This window comes from Vanacampus margaritifer, chromosome 9 (assembly GCF_051991255.1).
Source record: "Vanacampus margaritifer isolate UIUO_Vmar chromosome 9, RoL_Vmar_1.0, whole genome shotgun sequence".
In the NCBI taxonomy this organism is placed as follows: domain Eukaryota; kingdom Metazoa; phylum Chordata; class Actinopteri; order Syngnathiformes; family Syngnathidae; genus Vanacampus; species Vanacampus margaritifer.
Genome location: NC_135440.1, coordinates 23,773,907 through 23,797,670, shown reverse-complemented (window position 1 = coordinate 23,797,670; position 23,764 = coordinate 23,773,907). Strand labels below are relative to the sequence as shown.

Here is a 23,764-nt window from a genome sequence, read left to right as displayed (position 1 = left end):
ACACAATCAGCGTTACGTCACTTCTCATCAATGTCGTCCATCACACACGTTTGATCATTTCCCGTTGAAAGACTTTAGAGTGTTGCAACAAAAGCTATATCATAAAAGTGAGAAAAAAAATTGGAGCAAGGGAAAGAGAATTTATGTTATGTTAGGAATAATGCCTGCTTTTTTTCTTTGTTCGGGAAAAAAAAAGGATTTTTGTTTTTTAATTTTCAAGAATAATCATCACCTGTTGGGACTAAAGCATATTTATTGTGAAAAAGCTGTAATTTCATGTCAAGTTACTGAGACAAAAAAAAAATTCTATCTAAAAAAATATATCTTTATCCAGCCCAATTAGACTTATGAGAAATGTTATAATCTTGCAAGAATTAAGTCCGATTTTCTGAGAATTAAGTCTTATTTTTCAAGAACGTCATCAAACATCAAATTTGACAAGATAAAATTTTTTTTATTTTGGAGCAATTTTACAAGATTAAAGTCAAATCTATAATATTGCAATAACAAAGACGGATTTTATTCCAATAAAGTTTTAGTTTTTCAAGAAAGTCGTAAGATAAGTCTTTATTAGACTTATAAAAAAAACATTTTATGAAGGGGAAAAGAGAGGGTTTTTTTCCTCTTACAAATGTCAGAACCTTGCCAGATTCGGCATATTTTTTTCAAAAATGCCCTATTTTTGACTGCATTTAAGAAAAAACTAAAGATGGAATCCTGCAACAATAAAGTTGGACGTTTCAGAGAAAAATAAATCCGAGAATAAACTTTGCTTGTTTGGTGGGACAACTGAAGTGATATTTTTGAAGGAAGGAAAAGTGATGTGATCTTAGGAGAATAAATAAATATATATATTTATTTTAAAAAAGCTTTAAGTCCAGAAAGCATTCAGTCCGTTCCCACTAATGCCATCCATGAGCTATTTTTTTTTCATTTCCTCTAACCCACTTTTCAGCACTGTAACAAAAGCTTACAAAAAAAAACATAAATGGCAAACATTTAATAGTAGGGTATGCTCTTAAAGCTATAAAATCTCATCTGGAAGCTAAATGACTTGATGGAGCGGGCGAGTCCGTCTCGGTCAAACAATTAAAAGACTTAATGCTCTTGAGAGCTTACGTCTCCATGTGAACAACACAAAACAGAGTATGCGGGCTGCGGGGGGCCTTGAGTTCCACTCCGCAGCTCTTTGGGCCCTAATGCTTTAATCGAGCGCTACTTAACAAGGGGGCGGGAAAGGTGAACGGCGGACCCCACCGCCAAAAGGTAATCAAAGTTGGCCCGTTCCGAGTGCTCTGATGAGAGCTTTTGTACAAAGTGGGAGGAGACTCACTCGCTCGTTGCGGTCGGCACAGAAGAGGCGTGTGTGGTGGCGCTTTTGCACCACGATGTAGGTGATGCCCGGCTGGTACTCCTTCTCCAGGCTGATGCAGGCCTCGCGGATGGCCAGCAGCTCATAATACAGCACCTGAACAACAAAAATCATCTTTGCCGGGGATCTATTTGACCGTCTCTGAACTTTTTAACTCTTTAACTGCCAAAAACGTGAAATAACGTTTAGTAAAATCCTATGGAGGAGTGCCAAAGACGTTAAAAGACGTTTGTTTCAAAACAGAGGTGAAACTAACCATTTTCTATTGTTGATTACTGAAAAACGGAATAAGGTAGAAATAAACTTTTTTTTTCTGATGAAAGATGAGAGTCCAATCTTTCATTTGGTAGTATGTGTGTTTCCATAGTCCAAACACATAATTTTCTGTGGATCTTGAAAGATCAGTCAAAAATGCTTAAATCGGCTGGCACCCACGGCATCCCTTTTCTGGAAACGTCTGGCAGTCAAAGAGTTAATGTAACCTACTGATGACACTCAAGCTTAGTGGCTACTAAACATACATACGAAATGACATTTAGTATGCCACTTGTTTCTTGACCTGCCTCAACCCGACATCTAGATTTTGGTTTGTTCTATTGATCTAATTGATATGTAAATTGTATAAATCCCACACTACTTCAACCCTGTCACAAATAGCAGCAAGTCTGCAATTAACTGATACCCATGAGAAGGACAAATTTTGCATTAGGGATGGACCGATTATCGGCCGGGCTGTTTATCGTTGCCGATATTTGGCATTTTAACAAAAATCGGCATCGGCCTTTTTACAAATCCGAAAGCCGATAAAGCTGGTATCTCACTGAGCAGTGAATGCTTACGAACGTAACAAAATTTAGAGTTTTCATCAAGATTTGTAAGAAGTTCACACTTTTTACTTTTTTTTTTACTAATTTCGAACATATTTAGACCATTTTTCACTGTCTGCGAAGATCTTTTGAAACCTTTTACAAACCCTGACGAAAACCCGAAATGACCTACATTCATATGCATTTGTCGCTCAGTGAGATACAGGGAACTTTTCATTTGTGGATTTATTTCAATTTCCACAAAAAAAAAAAGATGCTGACACTGAACTCCCTACCCCTTTGTAGGTTTTAAATTAAAAGAAAAAGTCATTAAAAAGAAATTTGACGCCAATATTTTTTCTTTTACTGCAAATGAATATCGGCTTGAAATATCGATTATCGGTCTCCTTGACTACTAATAATGGGTATCGGTATCTGCCTTGGAAAAAAACATATCGGTCTATCACTATTTTGCAAGGTCCTCGATTGCCACAAAGATGCCATCAAATGATTCAAGAGAAAAAAAAAAACTTAGTTATCTATAATTTGATTGGAACTTGTGGCTAAAAAGCAAAGCAAACACATTGTCGGTCCATACTGAAATTTCTATATTTTCTATAGGACGTGTTTTTTTTTTATCATTTCTATAGTTCATACTGAAAATTCCTCAAATGTCACCTGAAAGGTGACTCACTCTCTCTCTCTCTCTCTCTGCAAGTTCGAACCTGACCTGTCTGAACTGGCCTTCTGACACTCCGTCCCTGTAGAAGATGATGCGGGTGGGTTTGTAACGCGTGGACTTGTAGAACTGGATGAGCAGCTCGCGCACCATGGAGGCCAGATCCTGGATCACCTCCTGCCTGGGCCTCTGCACCCGCACGGTGGCACAGTAGCGGCTGGGGTGGGCGTCCATGCTGCCCACCACCTGGGGGAGACAAAAGCACATTGCTATCACTAATGAATAACGCTTGCAAGAAAGTAATAGAGACAGGCTGCCCGTTCTCCCCAAAATACTGGGCGTAAACACCCAAGATGAAACTTACTGCGGCAATCGAGGGCTTCTTGCCATCTCCGGCAGGCGGATGTGTCACATCTGCTCCCAAGAAGATGACTGGCTGCTGAAACACTGACGGCCTGCGAAGAGACACGCACCAAATGAGTCATTGCTGTTCGAGAGCTAAAGAAGTGAAGGAAAGGCTTACCGTTGGTGCGGCACCAGGATGTTGTTGATGCCCCCCAGCTTGACGTTGATCTTGAGGCAGAGGTTGGAGAGGGTCTGGGGGGACGTCTTCACCACGTTCTTCACCTGGACGCACTGCGTGGCCATGCCCAGCAGAGTGTCACCCACGCGCTTCACCTCAGCTATATTTGGACATACAGCATCGACTTACACGTGGGGGATAATCGTGTCTTCTTGTTATCGTGTCAATATGTGAAAAGCATGATGGAAGACGATTGCTAAATAATACCAGTTCTAAGTCAACCGGGAAACGTGTTAGTCCATTCATGGATCAAGCATCTGTTGTGAATTTTTGCAGTTCAGCTCTTTGTGAGATAACAAGTTGTGCAAACAGTAGTGAAACATTGAACAGTTGGACGTTCAAAAGTTTAGAGAAGGTCAAAATAAGTTCAGAAGTGAAGTTTATATAGTACATTTGAAGTTCAACCTTTAATTTCTGCCAAGCTTTTTGCGATTACAGTAATGTCTTGCTATTCGCGGAGGAAAGTGACAGAGCACTGATGCTAATAGCATAAAAGCAAGTCTTTCAGTGAATAATGGAGGTTAGGTTTATAATGATAATAAAAGAAAATGAATGGGTGAATTCTTTATTTAGCTTAAGTTAAATACATTTGCATTTATTCTTTAACTGTTTGTTTTTTAAAACATTTATTTATGTAATCTCTTACTTTTATGTGAAACACATTTTATACAAATCAATATTTACCGTATTTTACTATGAAGCACAACGGGTTAAAAGCCACGCCCACCTGGTGTGGATTTTATTTAAAAAAAATAATAAAAAATCCACATATTGGCCACGCCGTACTATAAGCCGCAGATACATACCGTACGTTATGAAATTCGATACTCAGGAGCGGGCGTTTACACAGCGAGCTCCGCAGCAACAGCAAAAAATTAATACATTAGTCGCACCATCACATTGGCCGCGGGGATCAGAGCGCATGGAAAAAGTAGCAGCTTATAGCACGAGAAAATACGGTAACTACATTTTTTATTTTCTTGTACCGTATTTAACCCTTTTGCTCTCAAAAACTTGCTCTATTTTATATATCACCAGTGTACCAAAGACGTATTTATATGTTTTTTTTAAATGATAGCGCATACAGAAAGCTTTGATGCAGCCTCTGAACTGCAGAGAACAGTTGAAGCAATGTTAGTTATTACAAAAACGGCCAGCAGGTGGCAGCAGAGTATAAGAGATCAACCAGGGCCATGTTGAAAAAAAAGTTGTTTTCCCCCACAGTTTTAAACTGATTTGTGAATAATGCTAATTGCTGCAAAACAGAAACAGATCTAATCTTTCTTTTGGTAGGTTCCATGTTTTTATACCATGCCTTGCCTTGCAAAATCAGTCAAAATTCAGTAAACAGCCGGGAGCGAAGGTGGTTGCTTCAGTGAAAACGCCTGGGAGTGAATGAGTTAATGTATCTTATAGTTGTCACTACGGTGACGTAATCTTTTCCCAATAAGTACTTTTTGGTGGCACTTTTTGTAACAAGTTGGACAAGCACTTCTGTATGATATATCTTGTCACGTTAATAGAAGCTCATTTTCTTACCATATACGGGGGTTTTGCCTGGCAGGATGACGATGATGAGCTGTAATCCGGCGTAGGTGTTCTTCAGGTGTCTGAACATGGGCTCCACGCTGTCCGCTCCCTGGGCGTACTTGCAGAAGCAAGGCTGGCCCTGGATGGGCATGCCGGCGTCCTTGGAGATCTTGCGCAGCTGGTCCGTGAACGCTCTACACAGACATTTTGTCACATTACTACCTCGTCGACAGATTTCGTTTTTGTTTTCTTTAGAACTACAACGCTTTTATCTCTTCTGACTTGAGAATGTCTTCCCGACACTGGCGCTGCGTGGCAAAGCAAGCGATGGCCCACATCTTGATTTCTACTCCGGTGTGGAACTGCTTGCCCCTCATGTCCCACACGCCATGACTGGGCGTGGCCACTGTGCGGTTCTGGAATGACAGGTGTAGTCTCACCGTGTGCACTTGTGATTATTGAAGTAAAACGTGCAGACGTTTATGAACTAGAACAAACACTACTCAGACAAACACACATCTTATGAATCAATGCAGCCGGGAACTATTCGCAATGTTTCATGTATTTCAAAACATTTTTTTACATTGTGCGAAGAGTTTTGAGGGACTGAATTTAACAAATTTTGGAATGAAGCACTGTGAACGCTATCCAGATGCACTGTATAGTTTTACCTAAGTCAAGTTTGAAACTAGTTTAATATTTTTCCGAATTTAAAGCTGCCGTAACAAAAACATTTTTTTACATTCTACAGTCAAGACACACAAAGAAACAATCCTAAGAACACACTAAATATCCACTTGTAACAATGTGGTTGAAATTCCTGCCATGACAGTCGGAGGTGGAGCGTTGCAACCAAGTTAGGGCTACTTATTATTGACGACTTTACAACCCATCTAGTGACCGTTTTGTTTTTAAAAATCAACACTTTGTGGTATTATTGCAGACTTCCATAGACTCTATCAGACTCCCTTCATTCAGATTGCTAATGAATGGTGTTTGTGTAAAGCCACCACCAACCAGCAAGACTCGACTGCATTTTCCCTCGTGGAGGCAGCACTTCTTCACCAAGTCTCTGTAGTACACTATGCAAATGAATGTAGCGAACGTCTGCGAATGGCACATGCAGCGGACATAAATTTGTCGACATACGGCTTATCAGAAACTGGATTCCAGTCGGCACTTGAAAATGCTAGATCTTCACACAGCCAAGCAATTAAGTCATGCATGTGAAAAACTTGGCGATATGTAAATTTGCCGAATATATCCACCAAAATTCATTAAGGCTTGCTCAGACACATTCAGAACTTGGCACATTACAAAAAGATTTATGTTTATGATAGAAGAGTGTTAATGTTCAGAGATTCATTAAAAAAAAAGAAAATCATTTTCAGAAGACTACTCCCTACCAATGTTTTTAATATTAAAAATCCTTTTTGATTGTTTCTTATGTAAGGTTATAATTTCTTGAGATTGGTCATTTGAGTTTTCCATTAACTGTAATCTATAACCATCAAAATTAAATTATGTTCAATGACAGTCTAACACTTCACCTCTCCATTGTTCCTCTTTAAAATTCATCTAAAACTAAGAGACCCCAATACAGACGGATGTTAATTCAGATTGTGGCTCAGTCTCAACTTTTTCTTCTTTTTCAAATTTTGCTTTGAAAATGTGTTTGCTCCCCCACTTTATTTTTTATTTTATCCCCCCCCCCACACACACACTTTATTAACATTAAGAGATTGAGCCACAATTAGGTACAACACACAAAACATGAAACCGAAGCTAGTGCGTTAGTTCCCCCCCGCTAAGGAAAGTGGGGGGCAAGCGGGCAGCATGGCAGACAAAAACAAGAGAATGGGTGTGATTTAAAGGAAGGGTACCATAAAGTGCTCTGTGCTCACCCTGCCGCCGTACTGCAGCATGGGGGCGGGTAGCACTCGCCCTGTCACATGGGCCATCTCGTCGCGCACTTTGAACTGGAACTCCTGGACGAAGGGGTCGGCGTCGTAGTTGGCGCTGCGTACCTAAAAGGCAGAGGAGGAGCGAGAAGTCAGAAGTCAGCTTTTAAAGACTTGACTTCCACGTAACAAAGGTTTGTTCTGTGTGGGCTCACCAGCCTGCTGATCTCTTCCTGTCTGTCGGGTGCGGAACGAGCCGTGGCCTTGATCATGGTGGAAGTCTGATTATCAGTCAGCTTCTTGATACATCGCTGACCGGCTACAATGTTACACACCTGCCAAAAACAATAGAGAACGTCACTTTTCTCTCTCTCTCTCTCTCTTTCTCTTTGTGGTTGTTTTGTGTGTTTTGGATAAATGGGTGTCGCTCACCTCCAGGGGCAGGTAGGTGTGCTTTTGCTCCTGGCCCACCTGCAGACAGGGTAGGTGGGGGTACTTGAGCTGCAGGCTGTACTTCTCCCTGAAGTACTGGGCTACCGTACGCTCCACCGTCTGGCCATTCTCCAGCTGGAGGGGGAACCTGCGAGAAAACAAAAAAAACGGTACCTACATTAAAACGCGGCTAAATAGCTCAATAGTCTAACAGTAAGGCTGAACTTGGTAAAACCGCGTTCCGTTTTTCTGCTGCATACTCCTGGGGGACACTCGCAGTCTCTCAAACTCAACACAACTGTTACCATGTGCAAAACAAGGGTGAACATTGGAGCTTCCTTTGATAGGTGGAGGGACTAAAGGCGGCTGAGAGGATTCGGCATCCGTGTGGAATTATCAGAATTTATCCTCGAAAAGCTAAATTTACCAACTCTTTTCTTTCTTTTTTTTTTAATTGTATGTAACTTCCATGACTAACGTCAGCTTGATTACCGTGCAAGTTACATACAGTGCATGTTAAATGGCTTTGGCCAAAGACTCAGAAAGGTGGGGGATCAAACGTTTTCAAACCATATACTCCCTCTTTTAATGAGTAGAACAGAACATAAAAATGGTTCATTTATTTTATAACAAGCGTGTTCTAAAATAAAAACAAGTGAATTATCTTCTGTGAACCATTATGTGCTCAATTTAAATTGTTAGCACTGGAGTTAATGAGATACAACCATGTTTAATGGCATGTTTTTACAGTTTTGATACTTGTGGGTAATTAACCCTGGAACATTATTATTGCTGTCCCTAAAAACAACAACATCAGAGTTAAATGTTTAATTATAATGTACAAACTCATGTACAGTTACACCCACAATTACTTTTTATTTTATTTTATTGAGCACGCATATGATTTACAATAGGGACTGAATATGTTAAGAGTGCAAATGTAGGTGACAAATCATTAAAGCTTAAAGTATTCTTTTGTTAGTTTTAATCTTGGGTCATTTAAAAAAATGAATGAGGCTTTTTAAGATGATAAACGGCAAAGGGCTGCTTCCCTACTGGATGACTAATTCTGACTCCATAATGAGCCAGTCGGCAAGCATCTGGTTTACTGGGTTTTCGATGTGCAGCCGGTCTTAACCGCCCCCGTGCGAATGACCACAGAACCACGTCGCCTTGTACCAGGCCCCGAGGGTGACTCACGTTTGATGGCTGGCCGGCCGGCGGGTCACGTTGCAGACGCGGTACTTCCTCCGCATGGTTCCGCAGTGCGTCACTTCCACCTTCAAACCTAATAAACACAACAAAACGAAAAGTTTTCCTCTCAAGCAAAAGAAACTTTAGTCCCACGTCTTTACCTTTGATTTCTTTGGTGAATTTGACCCGGTGCGAGTCAGTGAGAGGGCGGGGCTGCTCATCGATGTTGTGGATGTCCAGCACTTCGCACATGAACTGGATGACAGGTTGGGCCTTGTAGAAGGCGGTGGCGGACACTGCCAGATAAAAGACAAAGCATGTCATGTTGTATCGCAACCGTGGGCGACATGAAATAAAGCAGCCAGCCAGCATCAAAGCATTTAAAGGGGACAAATTATGTAAAATAGACACTTTGAAGTGTTCTATACAAATTGCTGTGATTCCGGAGTGGCGTCCACAAGTGAAACTCAACCACTAAGTACATTTTTCTGAAAGTGAGCCCTTCTGAATTTCCAAACCACTGTTACCCAACAGTCCGTCTTGTTTACATAATGCCACTCCCACAACAAGTTTCTTCACCCATGAGTAAGCAACCAGTGAGTGGAGATTCACCATCTCCAAGCATTGGCCAAACTACACCACTTGAAATGCTCCGTCAAAGTCAAAAGGTAAGCAGAGCTGCATTGAGGGTTTTATTGGATGTAAAAATTAGAGGTTTGATAATCATGGTATTGTCTCGTTTGTCTTGTGTCAATTTGGCGATGTGTGAAAACGTGTATATTCGCTATTGCAATAGTGTATGAGGAAGGGTACACGGTCGACTACGATATACTCAAAACGGGGTAATTTCAGCAAAACAAAAAACAAGTTTAAAGTTTGCTATAATTCTTGGTTCTTAGGGTATTTTGATGAATGCATGTTACAGACTAAAACACCCGAGAACTGTTTTCAAATTATTATACGGGGGGAAAAATGCATGTCTTCTTCAAAGCACTGTCTAAGACTCAAGATGTAAACCCAGTACATTTGTCTGTTGTTTATAGGCTGCTACTTTAGCTTCCTGTGCTAGCAACTAGCTAATACAGGTAAGTGCGACAGTAAGTTCAGCTGCTGCCATCTAACCGATTTCTTTCACCAACTTGAATTGAGTGACGTTAAGATGCACGTTGTCACATCCGCCATGATACACCACTTTTACCGCTAGGGGAAGGTGACACCATACTTAGCCGCCCCCCCCCCCCCCCCCCCACACACACACACACACACACACACACACTGAGTCAGACACGCTAAATGCAAAATTGATTTGAGAGGTGTCACTTCTCTGTAATTACATTTATTTGAAAAGAAGAAGTGGCTGAGTGTGTGTCTTTTAATGTGAGAAACAGACTCCCCCCCCCACACAAGAGTACTTAGCTACCAAATTAGCTTTGAAGCATTTTACATTTATGACAAAATTACAATCCAGTGTGCGACCCGCACTTAAGATGACGGGGAAAATGACACAATGAGAGAGAAGGGAGGGGTAGTTTTGAAGTAGTTGGGAGCAAAAAAGCTAGAATGGAAAGGAAATGCTCCATGTAGCCACACACACACACACACACACACACACACACACACACACATTGCACACAGCCCCCACCCTGCCCTGTACATAGTACCTTCGTACACACAGACAGACACACACGGCATCGATACACACACATAAAACACACACGATCATCTCTCAAAGACACACACTCATGCGCTCTTTAATACAGCCCCACTCACACATCCACACGCTGCCTTGTTTCCATAGCAACCAATTAGTCAGCTCCCATTCCAGCCCAAAGAACCTCGCTTCCTTTCGCTTACCCACAAGCGTCATTTGACTAGCCCGGGCCACAAGTGTTGTACAGCAGTCCGCAACCTGCCACTCACCGTCAATGTTGAGCATCATCTTCCACATGGCGGGCCGCACCGACTGGTGGAAGCCGAACCACACCTCCCGGCCTCCGCCCAGGGGGTGATCGTAGCCCTCTGGTGCCGAGAAGAAGGACCGGCCCACCGGCGTGTACCTACGAAGGGGGGAGGTTCCATCAGCGCTCATATCAACAAAGTTATGCAGCATTGTTGAATTTTTTCATGGCTTTAATTAAAAGGCAGATTGGCTTCTGTCGTGGTTCCATTAAATTAGTTAGCAGGGTTTTACGTGTAGCTTTAAATTCCATCTTAACAGTCACATATTTTGAAACATAGTTTACAAAGTGATCTAATCAAGAAAATGTGTACCTTAAATAAAAATAAATAAAATTGGTGTTTACAGTACACAGTATGAGCAGTCATGAGGGCGTTGGCGGGCTCTTATTATACCGCATTGTGGCATTGTGGTGCAAAGGGCACACATTTTGCAATGTGAAAATGTGTCAGGATGCCAATGCGATAGCAGGGCCTCAGTAAACAAACCCAAATGAAAGATGGATAGAGGCACCTTTTGATAAAGCTTTATAGAAGCCACGGTGAGATTAGTTATGACGGCGCCCTTGCCGAAGCTGAGGAAAGTGATATCAGGTTAGAGGATGGCCGGGCTGCAGCCAATGAGATCCCATTTGAGCCTGCTTTGATTTCCGTTTGGATGGCGCTGTCTGATATTGTTGATATTGAGGGAATACGTTCCAGACCAACCTGCTTTAGGTCAAAATGTTTTACCCCTCTTCACTGCCATATAGCGGGCTGTGAATGATGAACCACGATTTAGCAGAGGTGTCGGGAGGGATTCCATAAAACTCACTTCATGGACGGCAGGTGTCTCAGCACCACGTCCACGGCGTGCACAGGGTTGGTGCTAATGGGCTTGTCCAGCTCCAGCGGCTCGGACATGCTGCGGCCCGTCAGCACTTCGTGCAGCATGTGCCAGCTCACCAGGGACACAAACTTGATGGACACCTTGAAGGGACGATCTTTGCCCCCCTCGCCCGGCAGAGTGACGTCAAGGTCCACCTGAGAAGAGGGCGGGTAAAGTTACAACAGTCAATAGGTTTGTTTGTTGATGTAGTTTTTTAGGGTTTTTTTTCCAAGCAGGGAGGAGGACAAGAATAAAATAGTAGGATGAGGAGAATGAAAACAAGAAGGACAATAAGGTGGACAAGTAGAAACTGTGTGGAGGAGGACAAGAAAAAGGCTGAGAAGTGGGAGAAGGAAAAGAGGAATAACAATACAATGAGGATGATGCGAAGGAGATGCAGAAGACGAACGAGGACGAGGATGGCAATAAGGAAAGGAATGCGAGGAAAACAAGGATCAGGAACACACAAGGAGAAGATGATGTAGAAAAAAAGCAAAGGAGAAGTATAAAAATACTATGAAGTTGTCAAGATGGGAAAAAAAAAGAGGATAACCACTACGTGAAGAACGAGTAGAAAAGATGGTAGGGAAAAGAATGTCAAATGAGAAGAATAAGAAATAGTGGAGGATGAGGAGAACAAAAAGGACAAGGAGGACAATAAGGAGAAGAATGTGAGAAAAAAAAAAGGAGGCGAACAAGGAAAAGATGTAGTAAGAAGAAAATGAGAAGTGGACAAGACAAACAACAGGATGAACAGAAGACAGTGGACCAATAAAGGAGCAAGAGAAGAAAAAGATGAGGACAATTAAGAGAAGAAAAGGAGGAGGACGAGGTGTAGAAGAGGCAGGACGAGGTGAAGTTGAGTAAGTAATAGTAAGAACAAGGAGGGAGAGGAGAAGAAAGCAAGAATGAAGAGAATGAGTGAATGAAAATTTAGGACGAAAGAGGACAAGCAGTAGAAGAAAAAGAAAGACTTAAGAAAAAACAAAAAGTGCACATGAAATCTAGTAAGCGCAATCTTTAAAAGCATCCAGACTGCATGCATATGTTTTTTTTGTCCTATATGAAAATGTCTAAGTCATGTGTGTGTGAGTGTATGTGGTCATCTGACCCCCGTGGGTGCCACAGGCAGCGGGTTGGCCGTGTACAGACTCCTCTTGCCATCGTAGACCGGCCTGCGATCCCCGAAGATGGTCACCTTGAAGTGCTGCACCATGGAGTCGACCACCTCCCTGTGACAAACCAGTTCATTCTTGTTAGCGTCTCGCGGAAGAAGCGCAATCGGCGTCCGGGAAGGGGGGGGTGGGGGCGGATGCTTACCTGTTGACTCGTCGCGGGCACTTGTCAGGCTTGATGTCCACCTCGTAGAGGTATACGTCCATCTTGGGGATCTCCACCTGGAAGCAGTTGGCCAGCAGCTTGATGGGCTTGCCCATGGTGCCATAGCCGGGCCGCCGAGGCATGGCGAACAGGGACTGGGCCCCAACGGCTCCTGCAGGCGCAGCACAAAATGGAGGAGGGGATGAGCACTTTCAGCCTCTCTGCTACGTGCGACATCAAAATTCAAAGAAAAACAGCACTCTATACTGAAGCCTTTGCTCCTCAGTAATGATATTGGTCGTTCTTTGTAGAGGATAAAGAATATACTGTATGCCTTAAGCTAATCGCCACCAAACTGCATTTGTATCAAGTTTTTACACAAATGGGGAAAGAAAAAGGCAGAACAATGGCTTTTAGCTCACCTAAATCACCTCAAATGTACATATTGGGTTATGGGAGGATGAATTTAAGACTTTTTTTTAAAAAAATAAAATAAATTACACTAGTTAAGTAAACACTCGGTAAAGATGTAAACCACCGTAAAACCTAAGACACAAAAGTTAATATGTACAACATTAAGTAAAAATGTAGCTTTAAATGCAACACTGAAATAGAAACAAATTAACAATCATTAACTTAAAATGTAACACTTCAGTAAAAACAAAACTAACAAAGCATGACAATTATATTACAGAGTTAAAATGTAAATTAAATGAAAAACAAACATAAGATTAAGCTACAATAAACAAATACAGTAGACACAAAAATCATAACAAAAATGCTAACATTTACTTAAAACTTAACTTCCAGGGGGTGCACCAACATGCTTTGCTAATTTTTATTTTTACCTTAACCTTACACTGGCCTATCGAAAAACTTTTAAGTCTTAGACAAAACAGAATAGAACACAAAACACGCACACAGTAACTGATAAACACATCTGTTTGTGGATAACGGCAGAAATTCCAAATGTCAACAATACCGTGCGTGCTACTACGGAGGGAAACCACACAGCAGAATGAACTGTGAGTGACATTTTCCAAATACAACAAAAGCCCCCACCGCGCCAGCCCTTTCTCCACGCTCTGGGAATCCAACGTATTTATCGCACCGAGATGTCTTACACATGAGTCACTCTTGACTCCCCTTTGCCCCCCTTACAAAAAACAAAAAACAAAACCACAGCTTAAAACGTGCCGCGCACATGCCGGAGCTATTTTAGCGGCTGCTGAGTCTTGACTGCCGTGTCACGCTTGAGAAAACATTTTAAGTCACCAGGCTATTTAAATATGGCACTCGTATTTCCCCGACACCACCCTCACAAAAACCGAGAGCTTAGTTTTGTAAAGCCTGCACCAGTAAATCAAAAGTGATTCATCGCAGATTTGACTCATGTGCACGGGGGTGAGTTGAGGCCCCTTCAGAGGGGGGGGGGGGGGGAGGAAAGTACCAAAACAACACAAGTCTTGACTGAGTTTGTTTTGTTTGTTTACAGTCAGTGCCCTGCTTCTCTGGGGGGAAGTCTGGAATTCCTGACACGCAAAAAAAAAAAAAAAAAGGCATGAAAAGTTTTGTTATGATAATTCCCTGAAGGCCGTGTGAGACACAAAAGATGGAGAACAGATATTCCTCAAAGCTTTCATTAAAGGCCAAAGGGACACACTCGTGTAGCGGGCAGACCGAGGGAGCTGTCGTCTTAAATCGGACCATAATTCAATTTGGGCCCGGATACGAGCCAGTTTAGCACAGAGGTTGCGAGGGAGTGGCAGGATTAAGTAGGAGCAGGCGTGGACATTTGGCAACATTAAAATCTCGCCACGCCGGGCTGGTTTCCTTTGGGCGTGAGTAGGAAATGCAAGACTTCCTAGTTTTTGTAGTCAACAATAAGGTGATGAGAGTTGAGTCGACGACGTCATTAATATTTTTTCAGTACAGATAATTTTTTTTAAACATTTTTTAAATACACGAATGTTGTGACGCCTTTTCCAGTCAGATTAAAAAAATATATACAGTATCACCAATCCCTAAATTCAATGCTAGTACTTTAAGGTCAACATAACAAAGACGAGGAGCTAGCATGTGCCGTTATGTTCAGCATCAACCTGGTTTTTGAGTTTCAACATGTTGTCACTATGCCAACCGGAAGTGAACTCGCCGCTTTGCACCGAACGTACTGTATGCATAGAGTACTACTAAAGTAGTGGACCCGTGTTGCTATAAGCGGATCTGCATTTTCCTCAAGTAGGGCAAAAACATCATTACAAACATCATTAGCGACTAGTCGACGTCAAGCTGTAAATGTCATTTGAGGAGTAGCAAGGTAGTCTGGTCTGCACAAACCCGAGGCATGAGTCACAACGTCCAGCTGTTAAGACTCGGATGTGGCATTCAGCAGGCTGTTCAAATTATAATGAAGATTTCGACGACAACAACAACAAAAATGTTTGTTGTCCTCCTAGTGGTTTGGATCGAATCCACGTGATTGTCTCTGGCCGCATTCTTTGGCTTCCTGCAATTACGAGAGCTTGTGTGTCTCGTATGTGGACTAAAGTATTGGGACGCCTACCCACTGTGCCTGTATTTCCACTTCCCACTACTCTAGGTTGTTTAAACAATTAAATGCAAATACAGGAAGTAAAGAAATGGCTGTTTAACACTTATGGACAGCAGCATGGTGAACTAGGATTTTTTTTGGGGGGGGGGGAGAAAACTAGGTTTTGCATGTTTCCCCCCCCCCCATGCTGAGTTCTCCTTCAGGTACTCCCTCAAATATTTTTTAGAATTTAGCATTCAACCAGTTATCCCTTAAAAACTGATTCCGCATTATTAAACACTTTAACATTTGCATGCGAGTTGCAGATATGATTCTTGTCCATTTGGGGTCACCATCCACACGGCGACCTGGCCTGGTGAGTGACGTGGGTGTCAGCGCATTATAGTGTAGAGTTGGCTGGCTGTTAACTGAGTCTGCATGCCGCGTTAAGTGACTCGTGGATATCAGCAGCTCGTGCATAAGTCTTATCATTAATATTACGTGTGTTTATGCACCATTTATTGAATAAAACAACTTGGCAGTGCACTGGCCGCTGTGTCCTAGACTACTTGCGGGGCCGTTATAATGTGTTCTGACTACTGGCTAGCGATGGTAGGCTATATTATACTGGCTAACATAAATACATGACCCTGTATTGTCATTTACTGCGCTGTGTTGGGGTAGACATTTTCTGTGTTAAATTATCCCAAACTTTGGACATTCTGTCTTTTACAGTCTCTTCCTCCTGGCTCGCTGCCTTTGTGCCAGCGACACGAAGCAGTGCTTGGTGCAACTGCAGTAACTTTATCCCATGTGGAAAAATGATTCCTGCAAAGCTTCCATGCAGGCCGAGATCTTACTTCGATCTTTTTTGTAATCAAATTATTTGAGTAACTCGATAATCGTTGCAGCCCTATGCTAGGCTATTAGTCAACTAACTAACTTAAGCCCAAATTCTGTAGGCTTGGACAGTAAAATGTGAAAACTGCCAAACATATAACATAAAAAGTACTCCCATTGGTGAATGAAACCAGTTGTGGCTGTGATCCAAAATGGTTGTGGGGACGAAGAGAAGCGAGACCGACATCCATCACCCCCAAGTACACAAACGTCCACACCACTCACGAGTGCACACACACACGCACACAATACAGCTGTTGTGTTTGTAATCCACAGAGGCTTGAGCTGTAGGAACACAGCACAATGGCGTCAGTCACACACACACACACACACACACACACACACACACACACACACACACACACACACACACACACACACACACACACACACACACACACACACACACACACACACACACACACACACACACACACACACACACACACACACACACACACACACAGATTGACAGCGTCTGACTCCTCCCCCTCCACGTGCCCTTCCTGGGCCTCTCTGGGGTGTCGCATCTGGCGTCCGCGGGAGTTGCAGCCGCCGCCGCCGCCACATCCTGCACGGTTAGTCACTACGACGTGACAAAAATACCAGAGGAGGAAGAGGAGGCGGAGGAGATGATTGGACGAGGTCTCTGTGGCCTTTAGGGATCAATGGAGCCGAGCCAGGGAGTGTCAGCTTTTTTACGCCAACTTGAGCTGCTTTAAGCCAATTTTCGGACAGGCAAGTAAGTCAAACATATTGTCAGTGTCAGATAAAAACATCCCAAGACCACTTTATGGCCAAAGCATCTCGCTCCTATTGCCACCAGAACTGTCCTTCAAAAGCAATACTTAAGAGATTTGAAATGCAAAAGCAGACATCTCTTTTTTTGTAGATTGAGTAAAATGACTTAAATTAGGCTCTCAAACTCTTCACTGAAATATTACTAGTAAATCAGCTTTTAATGAGCTTTTATACAGAAGTCTGCTGTAGGAAACTTTCCAAGGAAATTAACAAGAATAAACCAGGAACTTACTTTTTCTTTTTTTTTTAATGAAAAGGCTCGACTTTTTGAAATGACGGTCTCTTTTCATTTAAGATTTTGAATGGGACTTTGTTGGTATTTTTGGATGGGGCAGCATTTTTGTTAATTTTTGAACAGGGTGGTTCAGGGGTAATGAGTACTTTATAACTCAATGTTTCTGTTTTTGTTCTTTAATGAAAGAACTTATTATTGAATAAAAAATTCAAAACTTGACAAAGTTCTACTTAATCTGTTGAAAGGTCCTGCTATTCAATTGCATTATTTTGCATGGTTTTCCATCCTTTGCAACACTGTTCGGAAAATCCTTCTACACGAGGTACCGTTTGCTAACAGTTGATCACAAAAGCAGATCACAAAATTTGCCTAAAATGCAAAATAGCGGGCGATCCAATAGGTAGAAAGTCTATTATATGGTTACATAACATCACACGCGGTCAATGAAAGGTAAACGGCTAAAAACAGGTGCCGCGAGCATCCTCCACTAACTTCACCAATATTGGCATGACTAAGGCGAGTTTATTTATTGCAGTGTGTGAGAGTGGGTGGTGGTATGCATGGTGAGCATGGTGAGAGTGTGGTTAGGGCCTTGCCAGTGAGTCTTTTATAAATAGTCATAGACCCGTAAATTTGTCTTCACAAGTGAAGAAAAGCCTAATTAACCAAGAGTACAGTTTGTAGGAGCCAATTTGAGTACAAATTTGCGAGAGTCACAGTTAGCACATTGAAAGGACCGAGCATAGAAAGCACGTTGGTGGGTTAGTGGTGATGATGATTAGCCACATTGGGGGCATTTGTGATAGCAGGCGGGGGGAGTGCGGTGGGGTCTTTTGTTGTCAGCCGACTGTCTGAATGAAAGGCGCGAGATGGATAGTGACTGCAAATGAAGCCCGCCTTGATGAGACTACGCTGAAGCAGCCTATTTATCCGAACGGGTTTTCCCCATTGAGAATAGAGGCGGTGACCAAGCGATGGGGGCGGAGGCAGGCGGTGACAAAAAAGAAGAAAAAGAAAAAAAAAAAAAGAGCGGGAAGATTGATGGTAAGAATGTGGGAGCATATTCTGTATCAAATGATCCTGTCAATGACATACTAAATATGCAAACTGCATTTCAAAAGTGCTGAATCATGCAACTCAAAAAGTCCATCTGGGAACAAAAGGTAGCGTATTAACAGGTAGACAGTGAAGGAGGTTATCACCCACAAAATGAACTCATTTAGATTGTTCGAAAAGTTGCAACCCGATACTGGAGTGTCAGAAATTCAAGTTTAGTTTGTCTTCAAAAACCCACTTTGTCATTCAATCGTCCAGTAAGGAAATACTATCCAACACTTGTTTTCAAATAGGGACATGAATCATAAAGAGGCTATAACATTTTGTGTTCTCCTGTCCTGGTAAACATAAACACCCAATTTAATATTGCTAGGTAAAACCTGTTCCCGCATACTGATGACATTTTTAGATTCATCATGAAATTTCACCTGAAAGCAAACTTTTTGTTCTGTGGGAACTTCAGTAGAATCCTTCAAAATCAGACAAGAACCGTTACGCCCCTCCTAATATGAATCAGAACAATCCTGGTATGAGATCTCCAGTATGACTGTGACTAAGTTTAGCTTCCAAGTTTAGCAAGCTGTGTATCAAAACGCATTGGACTTATTTTGTGCCGGGGGGGGGGGGGGGGGGGTATTGGCTGGCCCACATTTATGCGGCAGCCGGTGTTAATCTGGTCTGCCGCTCGGACAAACGCGGCAGTGTCGCCTTTCAAAGCTGGTGGCCGGTTGTGACAGTCATTTGCATGTTCTCACGCGACTCTGCTTGTCTGCTTATAACGGCAAGTGCGACTGAGCGTGCAACGTGTGTGTGTGTGTGTGTGGGCGATGCGAGAAGAAGGTCGAATTTCGACAGGAGGTGGGCGGCGGGGGCGTTTGGCCACTGGCCTAGTCGCAACATCAAGGCGAGAGTGGAAAGCTCAAGGCTGACTAGAAGCTAACTCACACACACACGCGCGCGCACAGGGTGACGCTGTGAGCAAACACCGTGCTGAACGGGGGGCCCCTTCCTGGCGGACATTTTGGGTCGGTGTCATTACCTCACTTGCAGGCGCTGCGATCAGAGGCTCACTGTTTACATCCTACACAGGATTCCGTCCAAAAGTCGAGCAATTCACGGAGACGTCGCAATAGAGCTGCTGACGATCTTTTGTTAAAAGTAAAAAAAAAAGATTGTCAAATAAAATAATTGCATCTTAATTTATAAGAAATAAAAGTTAAAAGGTCAAAAAAGTGAGACTCACATAGATTTATTAAACATGGGGAAATATTTTTCAAGGCTATTTACTAACTAGCGTCAGTAATAGAGAAGTTCAATACCACTTTTTCTCAGACAGATACCCAACTTTTGAGACTACATAAAATTCTCCCAAAAAATGACAGATAATTTTTAAAAAGATAGAGATAAAAATAGTATATTTACTAAAAAAAATTAATGGCAATTTTCTATTCCTCAAATTTTTAATTTCTAGTTCCTGATCATAAAACGGTCACAAGAGGGCGGCCAACACTGGTATCGGCCACCGTCACGATTACCGTTACCTTAAAGGTGTATTCAAGGATTTTGTCGAAAAGTTGCAGCCAAATGTCTGTTTGTCACGTTTTAAAAAATGAATTTAGAGTATATTGTATTTTAACTTATTGAATTGAGAATATCAGTAGCCCTGACGATGGTAAGCCAGAGGAGACGACTTCAAAAACAACAAATCAATTGTAACTTCCTCTGTTAGCAACTCAAGCTAAACTTAGCTCCTCCCTGAGATACAAAACTAATTTCTCAGTCAAGATGTATGGCTAGCCTATTTAAATTTGAGAATGTTGGACTGCCTTTCGTACTGGATCATAAAGAAACACGTTTCATTTGCTTCATGGGTACTGTGAGCTCTTGTAACAGTATTGTCAGCGTTTAAGGTGCTCGGTTACTGGGAAAACACCTCCTGCTCCCTCATGTTGCATGCCACAGGAAGTGCCTGGACACTAATGAGGAGGAAAAAAAGGAGGAAGAAGAGGGTGGAAGTGGGGGCCGTTTGTGAAGATCAAATGATGTCAACTGCGCCTCCGGACAGTCGGTTTTGTACGGTCACATTAAGTGGAACTCTTCCATTACAGCGGACAAAGCCGAGCAGTTTGTGCCGTTTAACCGTCACTGGGATCACAATGGGGGGGGGGGGGGGGTTGCCTGTCACTGTTGACATTTGCATTATTACAAGACAAGTACAGTGGTTGTAGGTGGGGGAAATCTGTAACAGTCAGCAACAGTGTTTGCGATCAGAGTGACGTTTGTTTGTCATGACGAAATGTGAAGGGTTCTTCCCTTGGTTTCATGCGATGAGGATTCTCAAGAGATATGGGGGGGGGGGGGGGATAAGCCACCCAAAATGAAATTGGGTGGACATGTCTATGGTGACAGGACAAAACTAGGGAATTTGCCCAAATGAACCCCAATCACAAGCAGGTGCCATAAACAGATGGATGACTCAAAATGGCAAAGCTTTTTTTCTTCTTTTTTTTTGCCTACATCTATTGAGGATTCTCAGAAAGCACCCGAAAGCACTTTCACCGGAATTTACCCAAAATGAACCCTGAAGCAGCTATTGAACACAAACAGGACAAAATACACCTGCTGTTTGTAATAATTGCGAGCACTTTGGAGCACTCAACAATGGCAGTACGCGTTTTAGCAATGACTCAAGGCCTAACATGAGAGCAGACACAGCATGATTGCCACTACCAAATACATTGAGGTTAGTGAAGGGTCAGAACCCCCACCCCCCAACCACAGCCTTGAAAGAAGAAACCACTGTCACTGGCACCCTTACATATTAAATACAGGGAACACTCACAGATTCACCATTCACAAACATAGCAACTGGTGATTTTTTTCTCCTTTCTGTTAAAAGATGACAAACTATTAGCTGAAAAGTAATTTAAGGGTTCTGCTTCTGATGAGCTTGAAATGATATCAAAAGCCTTAGTTTGCGATATATTTAGGCGTTTAGCTATTACTATAGGCAGCAATCAATATTTTTATGGCAGGGTGTCTTTTATTCGCTATTGTTTTCTATAACTAACTAGCATGAATAGTAAGGATTTAATCACTGCACATTGTTCCCAGTGGTTCTCTAGAATAGAGTAGATCAGTGGTTCTCAAACTGTGGTCCTCAAGTAACCCTATCCAGCCTGTTTTCCATGTCTCCCACAACTAACACAGGTGTTTCAAATGATCAGATAGTCAGCAAGCTCTGCATGAAGCCTGATAACGATCCTCACCTGTGTTGGCTGAGAGAGACATGGAAAACAGGCTGAATAGGGTTACTTGAGGACCACGGTTGAGAACCAGTGCTCTAGACCAGTGGTCCTCAACCCTGATCCTCAGGGACCGGTATCCAGCCTGTTTTCCATGTCTCCCACAGCCAACACAGGTGGAGATCGTTATCAGCCTTCTGCAGAGATTGCTGATGAGCTGATGATATGAATCAGCTGTGTTGGCTGTGGGAGGCATGGAAAACAGGCTGGGTACCGGTCCTCGAGGACCAGGGTTGAGGACCACTGCTCGAGACCACTGTGATAAAACTATCCAATTTCCCGAAATTGGTTTAAAAATGTTTTTATTGCGTTTGAATATTCCATCAAATATCTCATCGGTTAACGGAGTAATCAGATAAAAAAAAAATGTTTTGACTTATGTTAAAAACAACGTCATTCAGTTCTATTTTGGTTTGATTTTGCTAATGTCTTATTTTTCTCAAATTTTTATTGTCTTATTTTGATTTAATGGAGGACTACAGAAATCAGACTACTGTACTGGCTGTTGAGAGGTTGAAACGAGGACGGCTCCAGTATTTCTTATAATTTTATATCGGCTTGACAGATGCATAGGGAAGCTGAGAAAATAATTTATAAAATATATATTAGCGTTACAAATAAAATGCTGAAGGGGCTTCACAGATTTCTGACGGAACTATAAGCCCCCCTTGGCTGCGGTGTATCGTCAGCCCTGGCACAAAGTATAGGATTAGGACAATTTTGATTTAAAAAATGGCTCTCACCGATTTAATCAATTATCATAATATTTGATTAATAGATTAACTGTTGCGGCTGAAGTGCAAATGCAGCATTGGTCTGTATGGAAAAATGATTGCTGCGAAGCTTCAAGGCAGACAGACCTAATGTATTTACTTACTACAAATAATGGATTCTCTTCCAACTATCTATGCCAGTAACGTACAGTGACAGGGCAGCAGAAGGCATATAATGAACCTGTGTACAGTTACCTTTGTGACAACAGGTGGGGAGTCGTAATATTTTTCTCATGTAAAATATGAACTTTGCTCAATTTTTTGGGGGGAAACGCCACATTACTGTTTGCAAAAGCCTCCACTTGGTGTGTGGCGGTGACAGTCTCCCTGACTACAGTAAACAACTTGGCCGGTTGTTAACCTGCAAGGCCCCGCATCAAACAAAATGCGGTAAAATTCAAGAAGAAGAAAAAAGCCTCACCTGTAGTTCCGATTTCCATTCATGAGGTCACTGCCCGGTTTACTTCCCGGATCCCACTTAAAAAAAAAACTGCCTGGTCCTCCTGCTTCCTCCCTCCTCCGGCTTCTCCTCCCTTCAAGCCGGTGTCTCCCCGCGGCTCAGCGATGCCTGTGCCCCCGCAGAATGGCGGGCTCCGGGCCTCTTCGAGCCCGCCTTGCCTGGGGGGGAAGCTGTCAAACCTTAGGTCGCCCCTCCACCACCACCTTTTCCGTTGGCAACGTGTCCAATCCCGGGTGTCGCTGCGAGCGCGGCGCCTTTCGGTTTAGCTCAGTTTAGCTCGCTCGTGAAGCCTTTTTTTTTTTTATGGAGGGGGATTAAAAAGTATCTTGGCGGTCAGGAAGTCATCGCAGCGGGGTTGAAGAGTCCAGAAAATACGGAGAGGCGCATTTGGGGTGGATTTAAAACCGTGTCACACGTAATTACACGTCGGAGAAGCGGGCTAACGTTAGCCCGTTAGCTCGCTTGCGACGAGGTGGAATTGTGACGGTTACTTTTACCACGAAGGGAGGTAGAGGGAGAAAAACAGCAAAAAAAATGGCACTTTCACCGGCTAAATTTTTCGACACGACGCCGGCGTCGTCGTCTTCGAAAGCCCGGTTGCCCAAAATCGAAAGAAAAAACGGATCCAGCTGTCAAATCCTCGGTGTACGCCGAGAGTTGAGAGATTTTTTTTCCCCGAGGATGACAGATGAAGTGTGAGGCTGGCAGGCTGGTTGGGGATCTCTCCGAAGGCGAGCCTGCTAAATATGGGCAAGTCGGGCTCTGCGCCGGTTACGTCACGCCCAGAGCTCCGCCCTCGACTTCCTGTTAAGGCGCTATTACGTCCTCGGTGATGCTGTCAATGTCATTTTCGCTCCCACATTGATGTTCCATATATATATAGTGTGAAAAAGAGATTACCAAAATTTAGTGCAACTAAAAAGCTTTTTGGATGACAGTCCTGGGCCACTGCAAACAACAATCTTGAGGACCAAAATACAGTAATATTGCATATTTCTCATATTGTATGAATATCGTAATTTGTAACTTTACCTCCAAATTTGTATGATTTTTACTCCAG

The 23,764-nt window shown here is 42.7% G+C and overlaps 1 protein-coding gene across 2 annotated transcripts in view; it reads right to left on the bottom strand.

Annotated features, from left to right (window-relative positions):
• Window positions 1–23,443, bottom strand: part of ago3a (argonaute RISC catalytic component 3a) — a 32,275-nt gene extending 8,832 nt beyond the window's left edge. The window contains exons 1-16 of one of the 2 annotated variants that reach the window (XM_077575256.1): window positions 22,666–23,443; window positions 12,642–12,813; window positions 12,433–12,553; window positions 11,268–11,476; window positions 10,418–10,554; window positions 8,659–8,793; window positions 8,504–8,591; window positions 7,304–7,451; window positions 7,087–7,206; window positions 6,854–6,997; window positions 5,253–5,386; window positions 4,980–5,164; window positions 3,381–3,540; window positions 3,222–3,312; window positions 2,909–3,103; window positions 1,334–1,468 (exon numbers count right to left, since the gene is read on the bottom strand). In XM_077575256.1, the coding sequence (XP_077431382.1) occupies window positions 1,334–1,468; window positions 2,909–3,103; window positions 3,222–3,312; window positions 3,381–3,540; window positions 4,980–5,164; window positions 5,253–5,386; window positions 6,854–6,997; window positions 7,087–7,206; window positions 7,304–7,451; window positions 8,504–8,591; window positions 8,659–8,793; window positions 10,418–10,554; window positions 11,268–11,476; window positions 12,433–12,553; window positions 12,642–12,813; window positions 22,666–22,684 (2,193 nt within the window). In that variant the 5' untranslated portion in view covers window positions 22,685–23,443. The remainder of the gene's footprint in view (window positions 1–1,333; window positions 1,469–2,908; window positions 3,104–3,221; window positions 3,313–3,380; window positions 3,541–4,979; window positions 5,165–5,252; window positions 5,387–6,853; window positions 6,998–7,086; window positions 7,207–7,303; window positions 7,452–8,503; window positions 8,592–8,658; window positions 8,794–10,417; window positions 10,555–11,267; window positions 11,477–12,432; window positions 12,554–12,641; window positions 12,814–22,665) is intronic. The other variant, XM_077575257.1, reaches the window with a different exon arrangement.
• Between the last annotated feature and the right edge of the window lie 321 nt (window positions 23,444–23,764).